Source organism: Zalophus californianus, chromosome 9 (assembly GCF_009762305.2).
Source record: "Zalophus californianus isolate mZalCal1 chromosome 9, mZalCal1.pri.v2, whole genome shotgun sequence".
Lineage (NCBI taxonomy): Eukaryota > Metazoa > Chordata > Mammalia > Carnivora > Otariidae > Zalophus > Zalophus californianus.
This window is the reverse complement of record NC_045603.1, coordinates 97,839,993-97,854,028: the sequence shown is the minus strand read 5'-3', so window position 1 is coordinate 97,854,028 and position 14,036 is coordinate 97,839,993. Positions and strand designations below refer to the sequence as shown.

At 50.2% G+C, this 14,036-nt stretch overlaps 1 protein-coding gene across 1 annotated transcript; it reads right to left on the bottom strand.

Annotated features, from left to right (window-relative positions):
* Positions 1–8,833: 8,833 nt before the first annotated feature.
* On the bottom strand, positions 8,834–12,460 carry RBP5 (retinol binding protein 5). Its single transcript, XM_027595556.1, is given in 5 exon segments — positions 8,834–8,888; positions 9,321–9,421; positions 11,638–11,816; positions 12,105–12,185; positions 12,394–12,460. Coding segments are annotated over 5 exon segments (483 nt in total).
* Positions 12,461–14,036: the final 1,576 nt, after the last annotated feature.

The following is a 14,036-nucleotide window of genomic DNA, read 5'->3' as shown; positions in this document are numbered from 1 at the left end:
CACCGAGGGCCTGCCTGAATGGAACAAAAAGCAGAGGAAGGGAGGATTAGCTGGGATATTGGTCTTCTGCCTTTGGACTGGGATTTACACTATCAGCTCTCCTAGTCCTCAGACTTTCAGACTTGGACTACAATTAGACCTTCAACATTCCTGGGTTTCTAGCTTGCAGCCAGCAGGTCATGAGACTCCTCAACCTCCATAATTGCTTGAGCCAATACCTTACAATAAATCTCTGGAGAATCCTGACAATACAGTTTCCTTACCCGTGAAGTAAGGATAACATTATGTTATAGGATTCTTGAGAGGAGTAAATGAGTTGAAAAGTAAATGTCTGGCATGTAGTAATCATGCCATGGATGCCATCCATTATTATTACTTCCTCCTCATGGGTCCACTCCTCTGGGAAGCCCTCCTGGAGTCAGGGTTAGATTACTTCCCTGTGCTTATCACACATTAGCACTTACCTTGACGTATGATAACCAACTGTTCACTCGGCTATCTTTCTTACAAGACTATGAGCTCCTTGAGGGAGGGACTGTTCTACTGGTTTCAATATCCCCAGGAGTGAGCATGATGCCTGGCACATGTATCTGTAGGATGAGCTCATAGGATGAGGTAGAGAGGAGGGGGATGGACCAGGTATTGGAGTTTTCAAGGAAGGTGTCCAGGGAGGAAGAGAGCATGTGGTAGATTGGCGGGTCCAGGAACTGAGGTTGGCAGTGGGAGCAGATGCTCCAAGAGAGGATGCCTAAGCCTCATTCTTGTTTCCCTGATCCAGAGGGTGAGGAAGTGAAGTTTACCCTGAGCATAGCCCTGCCCCATTTTCTTTTCTGTAGTGAGAGTTCTGGCCATTATTATGTGACCCTGCTCCTCACTGTTGGGTAGAGAAAGCAGGCATATGAATGCAAGTTGTCCTTGAGAGGGCTCAGCTGGCTCTCACCTGGGGGCCCTGGCTACTACCTTCTCTGGTCTTCATTAAGTAATGGGGTTTTGGGCACTGGTAGTAGATCTGGACCTGATGAGTGTTCTGCTTCGCTTGGGTGACAGCAGAGGTTATTGTATGCCAGGCTCAGGGGCTGCCCATAGCCAAGATTGTTGGAGAGAGCATATTGGAACAGAGAGTCATTAAAACCCCTTCCCTGGTGTCCCCCTCTTTCCAGCCATCAGATTTGGCTATACTTGGTGGCCTCTGCACATAGCCCTTCTCCCAACTGTGTTCTCCATTTCATCCTCCCTCTTTTCTTTTTCATTTTTTAAAAAATATTTTATCTATTTATTTATTTGAGAGAGAGAATGAGATAGAGGGAGCATGAGAGGGGGGAGGGTCAGAGAGAGAAGCAGACTCCCTGCTCAGCAGGGAGCCCGACGCGGGACTCGATCCCGGAACTCCAGGATCATGACCTGAGCCGAAGGCAGTCGCTTAACCACCTGAGCCACCCAGGCACCCTCACCCTCCCTCCTTTCAACAAAGAAATCCTTGGCTCTGGTATCGCCATGCTGGCTTTGGAGGGCTGGGGAGAACCCCAAAGATTCCTTACTCTGTGAGGGATAGCTGGTCACCCAGGTGTGGCTCTCCCCTGCCTCGTGTCTGGATACCACCTTCTGCTCATTGCTGCTGGTCTTCAGGACCCTGATGCTCTGTCATTGCAGAATTTGCCAATTAACTTCCCACCAGCAAAGATCTGATGCTAAGATATTCTCCCTGCCCCTGGGTAGGCAATCTCTCTAATGACATGAGGCTTATTGAGTTGTATTATGCTGCATTTGTCCTATTAAGGCCACAAGGTAAGCTTACACATATGTGAAAGTGGGGGATATTATTTGAAGATGCTGAACATTCTTTTTAACAATTACCTAGGGAAAAGGTAGATTCTCAGAAAGTATTCTGACATGTAGACCTAAGAGAGGAAAGAAAGGGGGCACCTGCTTACCTCTGAACTTCACTTCCTTCAGACTTCAAGGGGGGCAGACACTGAGATGTGTGTTCCTGGTGCTGGGTACTCAGATGGTGTCTGGGCCTAGGGCTAGGATAGAAGGGCCTAAGACACTGAGTGTAGAGCCATACCTTTTTGTGGCTGGACAGGTTTTTACTGCCCTAAGTCACTTGCCCATGTCCTTTTGCCAGCGTGGCAAATATTGAGGCTATGGTGGTAGGAGGAGGGTCATTTGTGATGAAATTCAAAGCTGAGAATATGTATTAGTTAGCTGTTGCTGTGTAATAAATCACTCATACATTTAATAAATCACTTATACATTTGCAGTTTAAAACAGCAAACATGTATTATTTTACATAGTTTCCAGAAGCAGCTTAGATGAGTGATGTTGGCTGAGTCTCTCATAAGGCTTCAGTAAAGGTGTTGGCCAGGGCTGCACTCATCCGAAGGCTTGGCTAGGGCTGGAGGGTCTGTCTCCAAGATGGCTCCCTCACATGACTGTGGGCAGATCACTCCCACTTCCCTGATAGAGTGTAGGAGGAGAATCCACAAGAATGGGAATGCCAGGAAGCAGGGATCATTGGGGGCCATCTTGGAGGTTGGTATCACAGAAACAAGACATATTATTTTAGTACAATAAATGCAGAAAACCAGTCAGTAGGATGCTATTTTTGCTAGGTATGGTGGTATTTCAGATGCATTAACCTGAAACCAGAGTGCCTTTGGCTCTGACCCTCTCCTTCACCTTAAGATCTGAAGGGCTCCCTCCCTCATCCCCATCAAGTAGCAGGACCATACAGATCAAAGTATGACCTACAGGAGACCAGACACAAAAGAGGTGAGTCTTTGGGAGGAAGGCAAGGAGTTAAAAAAGACCAAGAAGCTGTTGAGAAGGAGAAAGGAAGAGAAGCAAGGAGAAGCCCTAAATAGAATGCTTTTTCCAACCTAAGGGAGGGTAACCATAGCCTGAGTCTTAAGAATCTAGGATAATGGTCCCATACCAGCTGATTGTCTAAAGGGACAAGTTCAGAGTCTGGAGATTCCAGTTCCAAATCTCCCATGCCCCAATGGGCTTTGTGTGGACTTTCAAGCCTGAAATAAAGTCCTTTAGTAAAGAACTCTTTAAACATACTGTGTGTGTGCTTTGCTTGTTAATAGCAAGGCACTTCTGTTATATTCTGCACCATCCCTTCCATCCACAGTGAGTTTATGGGTGAGGCTGCATTCATAGCTCAGATAATTGACTCATATATTACTCTCTGTTCTATTGTGCTTTTGTTTTTTCCAAGACTTTAATAAACCCTTATTTTAAATGGCTCACTTTTGTCCCATCCGTGCTACTCAGTAAGAAATGAGTGGTGGGGAAGCAGAACAGGTTGGTGAGTGGCAGCAGAAGTTAGGGGAGCCACCCTGAAGAGAGAGAGAATGCTTTGTGATCCAGCTCTTCCTTCCCATGTTGGGGTTCTTTCTCCATGGGGGGCATTGCAGGATGGACTTCAGTTACATGAAGGATGACAATTTCCTAACTGCTGGGTCAAGGACAGGGAGCAAAGCTTTTCTAGAAACAGTGGGGAAAGAGAGAGGAATCCAAGGGGAGGGTGTGGGTATGGAAGGCAAGATAGTAGATCAGTCATAGAACATTGAGGCTGAACAGCACGAGTTCTGTGGCACAGAGAAATGAAATAATTTGCCCGAGATCACACAGCGAGGCAGCAATAAATGACTCCTTGAGCAGTGCTTTTAGCTCTGCCTTGCTTGTCTGCTTAGGTCAATGAATACCCACTGCTATTGTTATGTGCACGAAGAAAGAGAAGAGTAGGTGCTGGCCCTCAGCAGTCTTATAGAACAGTGGATGAAAAGGCCACACGGACAATACACATACCTCTCCCCACACACCGTCCGTGGAAAAGACATATTGTGAGACAGGCTCAGGAGGGATGTGCACATTCGCATGGAAGGAAGACTGCCGTTGATGCTTAAGTAGACCCTCCTCCTCTTGGCTCATCTGTGCCGTCAGCAGGGCTGGAGAAGCCCTACTGAGGCTTGAATGGAGGGGTCCACTAGTGCTTCACTAGTGTGCTTCACTAGTGCACAAAGAGGACGGGATATTCTGCAGGGGATCCGGGGCAGGTGGGTGGAGGCCTCTTAGGCAAGGGGGAAGCATGACCCCAGGGTAGGGGTCAAGGTGCTGGCTGATTTTGGCATCCATATGCAAGAAGAGTGAGGACCAGGGGAGTCGAGGGAAAGTGGCTGCACCTGCAACTGGCAACAGGAGGCTTCTGGAAGCCTAGTGGGCAGGAGAAGAAGTAGCCGACCAGATTCCAGCACAGTCTGGGATGGCCCACTTGTCTTCATAGGGTTGAGGGGGCCACAGGATCGAGGGAGAGGTTCTGGTTCTGGAGCCCTGGGGCAGGCAGATGTTTTATTTGCCTGAATAGCCAAGGGAAAGGCGATACTATCTCTTAATCTCTGGTATCACTTAACACTTTGGTATAAATATAAGCCACCCTGTGACCTCAGAGGCATTGGCGGTGACGCCTTATCCTTAACTGTAGAGTATAAGGCTTTGTCTCTAGTTGAGAGAATTTCAGTCAGCAAGTAAAGAGGTAAGAGATAACAAAACTAATAATAGCTAAGATTCATCAGTTCTTACTCTATTCCAGGTATTATTCTGAGAGATTTTACATGGAATCATCACAAAATTCCTTGGAGGAAGGAAATGCTCTTGGTATTGCTTTGTATGACCAGCAAAGGTGTCTTATTTACTGAAGTGGTTTATGTAGTGGTTGGATACGCTCACACAGCTAGTAAGATGTGGCAGTTCGACAACAGAGCCTACTCCCCTGACCACTGTGTAATACTCTTCCCAATTTTGGGTGTGATTTTAGGTTGATCTAGAACTTCTGAGGCAAGTGATTTATCCACAAACTCATTGGCCTGGCTAGGCTGGTGACCCTCTAGGCTTGGGCACTGGCCATGGGGGACAGAAAAGAGGCTCCCAGGGCTGCCCATTTCTCTAGGGGCCAGAACAAAACAGAGGGCAGAGGGAAATGAGATGTGAGACTGGGTAGGCAGAGGAAGGCAGGAGGTTTACCCCCAGCTAGGTGGTGGGCCAGGAAGTCCTTGAGAGGACAGTGGTCTCCTTTTTCTTGCTGAAAGGTCAACTCCATCTCATGCCGAGGCCAATTAAAATCCAAATGCCTTTGGAATCTAAATGGCTTCTGGTGAGGGTGGGTATACAGTGTGGAGCTTGTCTGATTAGGTCAATGGATACTAAAGGATCCTGTTGGCTGACATCTAGAGGAGGACGGGGAGGGCCTGATGGGTGCTGATTCTGGCCCCTGGTCAGGCAGGGCCACTGCTTGCACCCTTGGCCTCAGCAGCTTTGGCTCCTTCCTTCCTTCCTTCCTTCCTTCCTTCCTTCCTCTTTCTCTCTTTTTCTTTTCTTTCCTTTTCTTTTCTTTTCTTTTCTTTTCTTTCTTTCTTTCTTTCTTTCTTTCTCTTTTTTTCTTTCTTTCTCTCTTTCTTTCTTTCTTTCTTCTTTCTTTCTGTCCTTCCTTCCTTCTTTCTTCCTGCCCTTGACACAAACCCAGGTCAGCCCATCAGAGTCCCTCACAGAGCTCCCTGATTTGGCCATCAAGTTCCCTCACCCGATACCCTTTCAGCTCCTGCTATACCTACAAGGTTTCCCCCATCCTCACCTGTCCATAATCATGGATATAGCACTAGGATGACTCCAGATCAGTCCCTGGGGGCCCTGATGGCATGGTTGCTGCTGTGATTGAGGGGGTTATAGCCCGGGGAAGTCAGGGGAGACATCCCAGAGAGCTGAGTGGAGGTACTGGAGGTCGTTCCCAGGCTGGGTAGGAGCAGCAAGCTCCAGAAGAGGAAGAGCCTGTGGCAGGGAGAGGCAGGAGGGAAGGAGCAGGCCATCCTTAGCTATATCGGGAACTCCTGGCCTCATACTGACCTTTGGGTACGTGAGCCTAGAGCAGATATAGTTCTTGCCTCATGGGGGGTAACATTTGGGTTGGGGAAAGGGGTCAAATGGCCAGGCCTCTGCTCTCTCTTGGGATCCCAGGATTTCCAAAGGCTTCTAAGGGTCCCCTGCTTCCAATAAGGGGTCCAACCATGTTATAGGATGGAGCTCCTGGCTGGGATGGCCTTTGAGCTTTAGAGTTGAGGAATTTCCTGCTTTTGCCTGAGCTTTCTTTTCAACATGCAGGTCTGGGCATGTGGCGTGGGGGGGTCACATGAGAGATAGTGGCTGAAGGGAGAGGGGGCATGGGGAGGGGTACCTGGCTATACTTTGCTGCTTCTGCCTACTCCACGGTCCCCTACCAGAACATGGAGCCCGAGGCCTTGAGCAGCATGTGGTTCTCTGTTTCAGAGGGCATACACCTGCTCTTGTTTATCCACTGTTGGTCACTTTCTTTGGAGGCGAGGGGTCTGTAGTGACGTAAGGAATTGAGACTAAAGGATCATCTGAAGTTCAGGCCAGAAGTTTGTTTGTGAGCATACGGTGCTCTCTGGGCCTGAGGAAGAGGGAGTGGGGTAGGGGCCCGGCATGGGGCTGGCTCAGAAGGGTGCAGTTATTCCCTCTCATGTGGAAATAACATTTTGGATTGCTGATCATCTCCCTGGGGGCTAGCACACTGGTCAACAAAGTCAAAGTTGGTCCTGGATCTGCAGCTCTGTGTGCTCCAGGACAGGCTGGGGGTGGCACTTCCCTTGAGGGCTATTTCCCTCTCTTCTTTCACAGCTGGTGCCCTGGTAATCATCTCTTCCATCTGAGGACAGATGGAGCAGATTGATTTGATTGAGAGGTTGGGGTTTTGTCAGGGTGAGTATGCGGGTTGGGAATTGGTGTGTGTGTGTGTGTGTGTGTGTGTGTGTGTGTGTGTGTGTGTGTGTGTGTGTGTGTGTGTGTGTGTGTGTGGTGGGAAATGGAATATTCAGGAAGGTGGCAGAAGAGGGAGGATTAAACTTGGTGTTTCTTTGACTCCCACTGCAGTGATCAGCGCCTCCTGCGGCCCACAGGGGAAACAGCAGCCCTGGCTTCCCAGCCTCAGTCGGTCCCTGCTCCCGCCCACCTCCTTGGTGATGTTTCTGAAGCTGCTCAGTCCTCCTGTAATTGCTTGTGCTCCTTTGGGGATCTCCAGGCTTCGTGTTGGATTCTGGCTTCTGCAGAGGTAAGGTCAAGTGAAGGATGTAGACTTGCAGTGTGGATGGCTGGATGCTCATGTCACAGGAGTTTTGGCGGGGTGGTTAGATTGGACCTGACAATCACCATGGAGGCCTCCAAATTCCCGGGTTAGGCCCTCTGGCAAGACTGCAGCAAGGGGTGCTGGACCAACATGAAGGGCACAGAGGACAGTCCTGTGGGGGAGAGGCTTGAACCTGCACTGTGAAGTCAGAGGGGCCAGGACATTGCATTGTCCTCGTGACTTAGGCAATGGGTGACTATACATGGAGCATCTTCCTTTGGCTTCACTGTACCTTAGAAAGGGACAAGGTAGGATCCAGCAGTCCCCAGAGCTTCTGCTGGGTGGCTTTGCCCAGAGGAGGGCTCTCTATTCCCCACTCTACTGGGGACATCTGCAGAGAGGCTGGCAGGGAATAAGCTATTCAGTTCTACTCAGAGTTCTTTTCTTTTTCTTTTCCAAACTCATACCAGGGTGTCTAGTAGGATCAGTGTCCAAAACTAGTGACTGTTTTGAATGTGTAAGGGCTTAGCCATTGCAGGAAGAGGGGGCAGGGGTAATCATCTAATGAGCATAGGCCAGGGACTTTCCAACAACCCCTGCCTCCCACACACTCAGGCTCTGTCCCCATCCCACACTGAGCCCCCTCCTCCCTGACTCTTGCCCCACAGGACTTTTACTCTGAAAGGACCAATGCCCCCTGGAGGGGGGGAGGTGTCCAGAGGCTGGAGCTGGCCCTGACCCTGAACAGGCCCAGCCCTCTGGGCTCTTTTCCAAGGTATTCTGGGACCCTCAGGGAGGGGCCTTGCTGTTCTCACTTCTCCCTCTTATCCTCTGCCCCGCCTTGCTGGCCCTCAAGCAGAGGAGCCCTATAGCCAGGCATGTCAGTCTTCTCCCTACTGTAGTCGTCACACCCCCGTGTCCCTCATCTTCCTAGTCCTTGGCCTTGTATTTTCCATCTGTTTCCCTTTTCAATCTTTTCTAGCCTTCTTGCTGCCTATCCTTCCCAAAGCAGACACGGAGGCTAGGTCACTATTCCGAAGCTTCATAACCTCCTCCAACACTAGACAAAGGTCTCACCCTGTCCCATCCCACTCTCCCAAAATGAAGCATGGAAATACAAGATAGCCAGGATTCACTCAGACATTGGTACATGTGGTCTGTTGAACTCTGTGTGGGTGAGGTCTTGCCTTGGGCCGGGTTCTGCTGAGCACATGTGGCTTTCTTGAGAATAAGGACAGGAAACAGACAAAAGACTCTACCAGTAGTTCCTGTTTAAGTTCTTGAACCCCAATTTTCCAAAAGTTCCACCAGGACAAAATTCTCACTTGTCCCCCAAAACTCAAAGCTTAGTTCTTTCTTAGATGGAAAATAAGGGACCAAATGAACTAAAGAGAGTTGAGATCCATTGTTCTCAAGGGGTCTTTCCCCTTTTCCCAGTTCTTTCATCCAGGAGGCCAGACCAGGAATTGGATCTGAGGCCACTACTGAGCAATGGAGTGTGAGGAAAAAGGACTTTGGCCCGGGGGCTGCAAGTTATGGATTAACATGGGGAGGGGTGAGGAGAGACCTGGAGGCGGAGTAAGTGGCCCGAGAAAGGGACTGCTGACCTGGGACAATCTGGGCTTGAAGGGTTATGAGCAAGAGGAGTCTGGACACCAGTGCAGTCTGGAGGGGCCCTCAGCTCTCCTCTGGCTACTTGACCTTCCTGAAGACCTGCTCGCACACTGCATCCCTTGCAGTCAGTTCGTGGGGACAGAGTAGGAATAATGAGGAGAGAGAAAGAAGGTTCTTACCAGCCAGAGTTCCTTTCTCTAGGTCCCTGAGCTCTGTTTAATCCTTCAGGATACAACAGCTAGAGCATTTGATGTATGGGGAATTGTATCATTGTCCCACACCTTCAACTTTTCACCCCAGAGGAAGGAAGGGAGCTGGGTCACGGAATGTGAAATGGCCAGTCTCCATCTTTCGTCACAATTTATGGACATTCATCCGACTTGAAGCCAAGGCCCACCTGGCCCTTGTATTTCTTCCTCTCTCTACTCTTCCCAGGGCTTTTGTTTTCTTTTCTTGGTTGCCCTCCTTGGAGGGGGGCAGGGAGTAGAGTAGGGGACTGATTTGATTTGGGCAAGGGGATGAGTCCTAGCTGGAGGCCCCTCTCCCAGTCCTCACCCAGCTTACCAGATACAACTTCTCTCCCTCCAGCCAGTGTCTCCAGCCTCGGTTGGGGACCTCCCCTTTCTGCATACATACCAGCTGCTCCTCCTCCCAGGTTACAATGGTCTATAGGGAAAGCAGGAATAAGGGAAGATTTTGGGGCAAAACACCCCAAATGCATCCAACTCACTCTGGCTGGGCTGCCTGCCTCCCTTCACACCACAGCTGATACGGTCTTGCTCCAGCTCCTTCATTCTGAGTAAGATGACTGCTCTGAGTCAGCAGGACTCCCCTCCCCAACTCCCAAAGGCCACTGAGGGGGGCCCATAGTTTGTCTACAGTGACCACTAGGGCAGAGCAGGGATGGAGCAGGATAACCGGGCAAAATCGCTTATTCCTACTCTGTCCCCACGAACTTTGGATACTTCCAGCTGGACTGGAGGGTCTTTTGGGAAAGAAGAGGATTGGTTGGAAGTCCCATCAGGGAAACTCTTTCTCTGTTTCAAGGACAGCTGAAGTGTCCCTGAGAGTGAAGGATCACCCTCCCCTCTCTGAATCAGAGTGGGGTGGGCCTGGGTATTCCAACCAGCATTTATTAAAATCCTCCCATAGGATAGGCCTGCTAACCAAGAGCTCAGACGCTTGGTCAGACAGAGCAGAAAACAGGTGCCTGTGATGCCAGGCAAATGTTGGGCATGGGAATGGGGAAGCAAGAGCTGAGTCTTCAAGGAAGTGAGGAGTTAGTTAGATTGGAGATACTGGGCAATTTCTAGCAAGGAAAGGAACAGCACAGAGGTAAGAAAGAAGGTCACATGGTTGTAAGGGGCCCTAAACTAGAGTGTTTGTGGGAAAGACCCTTGTATGCCACGGACCTCATCTGGAACGTAAGGAATTGTCACTGAGAGGGTTTCATTCATGATCACTTTTACATTTTAGGTAAATCCTTGTGGCTACAGTATGCAGAGTGGGTTAAAGAAGGATTATGACTGGGAGGCCAGATTCAGGCACCAGGTGAGAAATGAGGGCTTGAATGAAGGTGGCACTAGAGAAAGGCTAGGAAGAATCAACAGTGGAAATATAATGGGCCATAAACAAGCCACATTAGAAAATGCAAGATTCCCAGTAGCTGTGTTAGAAAAGGAAAAAGAAACAAGTGAAATTAATTTTAATGATATATTTTATTTAACCTAGAATATCCAAAATATCATTTCAGCATGTGATTAAAATCAAAATTACTGAGATGTTTTACATTTTTTGGTATTGTCTTAAAAACCCACTATGTATTTTACACTTTTTTTTTCATGATTTTATTTATTTGACAGAGAGAGACACAGTGAGAGAAGGAACACAAGCAGGGGCAGAGAGAGGGGGAGAAGGGGGCTCGATCCCTGGACCCTGGGATCGTGACCTGAGCCGAAGGCAGATGCTTAACGACTGAGACACACAGCTGCCCCTGTATTTTACACGTAAAACGTACCTCAGTTTGGATTAGTTGCATTTCAAGCATTCAAAGGCCATATCTGGCTAGTAGCAACTATACTGGACAGTGAAGAAAAGTTATAAAGACTTCTCGACCAACTAGATGTGGGGTGTGTGTGTGTGTGTGTGTGTGTGTGTGTGTTGGGGTGCAGGGGTAAGGGTACAGAAGATACTGCTCTGACTCCCAGGTCTCTGGTCTAGCTGGTTATTGCCATTAATGAAGACAGTAAATATAAAAGCAGAATAGTTTGGGTAGGAAGATAATGAATTTGGCTTCGAGCTTGAGGCATGCAGATGGAAACATTGTGTTGGCAGATGAAAACTCCACTGTGGAGCTCAGGAGGCAGCTCTGGCCAGAGAATCCATGTCAAGGACAGTTTATAGATGGTAGCAGAAAGCATGGGTATAGATGATTTAGCCCATTTTTTCCTGTACAGACAAAAGAGAGGAAGTCAAGAACAAAATACTGGGGGAAACCCCAATTAAAGGGATTAATAGGAGAGCTAGGGTCTGCAAAGGAGACCAAAAAGAAGGCATAAGAAGCAGAAATAGAGGAGAGTGGACTCAGAGAGGCTAAGGGAAAAGAGACTCTACAGTGACCAACAGGGTCACAGGCTAGAGGGTGAGCAAATATTTCTTCTTTGGACTGAGGGTGACCTGCCCTTTTTGTCCTTTTGGCTGGCAATAAGTGGGGGCAGGAGAGAGCGAGTTGCGGGACTGTTATCTTGGGGACTCTGCAGCCTGCTGTAGTGATCACCTTTCTCTGGCTCTGGCTGGGAAAGGTCACTTTGTTTTGCCCCAGATTGTTAAGAGGCACCTACCTGCTTACCCACGTGCCCTCCCCGAAGCCTGAGGAAAAGTACCTGGCATTTTCATCCATCCACGATCCTTAGATCCTCCTCAAACTCAACTCCCACCTCGAATTCCAGAACATAGTTGTGGAACGTGCTGAGGGTCTTCACTATCATGTGGTTGCCCTGATGCTCAATCTCCTTGTCTGGTTTGAGCAGCAATGCTACCTTCCGCAGAGCCATGCTGATGTCTGGGGTGGGGGGGCTATCTCTTAGCGGGGCTCCTTCAAGCCAGCCAGGGGCTCCCCCACCTGCAGCAGCACCACGGGGCTGCGGGCTGCCCCTTAGCTGGGTCTGAGACTGTAGACTGACTCTTCCTACCAAAGCCCTGGCTAGAAATGGATCCCAAGTTAGGTGCCACCACCTGAACCTTTCCACAGCATCCAACCCCAGCAGTCCCTTTTCTCAATGGGATAGAGAGACAGGGAGGGAAAGGGGAAAGGGGGAATGAAAAGGGTCTGGGAGGGTGAGGTCATGATTTAGGGCTTGCAGGTAGTCCTCCATGTTCTTCTGTGAGACAAAGCCGTAGTAGCCGGTGAGGTTGGGAGGCATTGTCTGGGCTGGCCAAGATGGAGATGGAGATCTCAGGAGAATATAGCCGGCAGGGTGTGGAGGGAGTGGGTGTTGTCTGGCAGGTGAGGCTGAGAGACTCCCGGCTAGCCTAGACACAGACACACAGACACACAGACACACAGACACACAGACACACACACACACACACACACACACACACACACACACAGAGGCTGTGTAAAGGTCTATGCTTACCAGCATTTTTATAGGGCTGGGCCCTGTTGCAATAAGAGTTCCTACCAGACTTCCTCCCTCCTCCCATAATGAGTGTGGGGCTGGTGCCTGCAGCCTGAGGGAGGGGTAGGAACTTGACAGCTTGGTGCCTGACCTTGGCTTTTCCTGAGGAAGGAACCTAGAGCAGGATCTGGGGCTGTCAGTCATCCAAGACTTGAGCCTTTTCGAAGGTCAGTTTTGGCTTCCAGCCCATTTCCAGCAGGCTTGGGAAATGTCCCAGAGCTCTGAGGGGGGCAGTCTACCCTGGGAGAGGTCTGGTCTTGCTGTGTGGAGTGGGGACTTCCAGGCTTATCCAGGGATGAGTTCTAACAATATCCTGAGATCCTAGGACTGAGAAAGGATCCTGAAAGGTATGAGGAGGAAGAGGTGGAGAAAGATGGGGGATAGTCTGCTGGCCAGGAGCCACAGTGAAAGAGATGCTCTAGTGCTGCGTCCCGCAGTTCCCTCAGACAGCTTCGCTGAGTTGGGTCCCTGACTCTGGCATTCCAAACTCTTTGGCCTATAGGGCCATCAGGAAGGAGGCAGAGAAACTGCTCTTCCCAAGCACAGAAGGGGTTGTCAGCTTGATGAGGTGTTGAGTTCAAAGTCTGGGGCAGAAAGTGAGGGAGGAGTTTGGTTGGCTATTCTGGAAAATTTTGGCTTGGGACCCAGGGGTTTCCCTCTCCCTCTGAAGTCACTGATGGTCCCATCACCTCCAGTTCCCAGCCTTTGGACAGCCCATGCTTACCAGATGTATTACCATGGTGGGGGCTGCCACCTTCTCCCCCACCCTCTTCTGTCTCTCTCCCTCAAACCTACCAACTTCCCTGGCTTCAGAATCAGCTGAGTTGGTTCATCATGGTTTCAGATGGGAAATTCGGGGAGAGGGAGACAAGGAGCCTAGGCAGTGGAAAAAAATCCCACCTAGGAGTGAATTGTCTGGGCAGGTGTGTGTGGGTGTGTGTGTGGAATCTCTCACTCTTCCTCCAGTCCCGGAACCCTTTCTACCTCCCTGCTGACCATCCCATGGTTTCCTCAGACACCTGGGGCTGGGAATGGAAATGCTAGGATCTTTTGGGTTCAGGCTGTGGGTTTTGCTTCAAGGCTCCCAGGAGGCACGCAGCAGGGACCTGCTGATGGGCTGGGCTGTGAAAAGAGGTTAATGCAGAGTTGGTTGTTGCGGGGGGGGGGGGGGGCCCGGAGGGTGACGTGATACTGCCCCTCCTCGCCTCCCTTAGGTCTCCGTTGACGTCTCGCTTTCCCACCCCCGGGCTTCTAGCTTCTCCATTCTCCCAATGTCCCTCTTATTTTCCACCCCCTCTACGGTTTTCCAGCTTCCGCCCCAGCCCCCGCAGTTCCCTGGCTCCCCCAAATTGCAGTCTAGGGAAAAAGCCCTAACACAGTCTCCCGCCCCTGCTCCCCAGTCCCACTGGCGCCCTCCCCCCCCCCTGCAGCACCTGGCCCCCCCAGCCACCCGATTGGCCAGCGGCCCCATCAGTCCTCGCCTGGCGGTGCTGACGTCATCCTGCAGTAGCGGGGATGGGGTGGGAATGAGGGAGAGAGTGAGGACGCCCGGCTCAAGAGCGAACGAGAAGCCACCGCAAGTCCCCCACCTCAGCCACCCA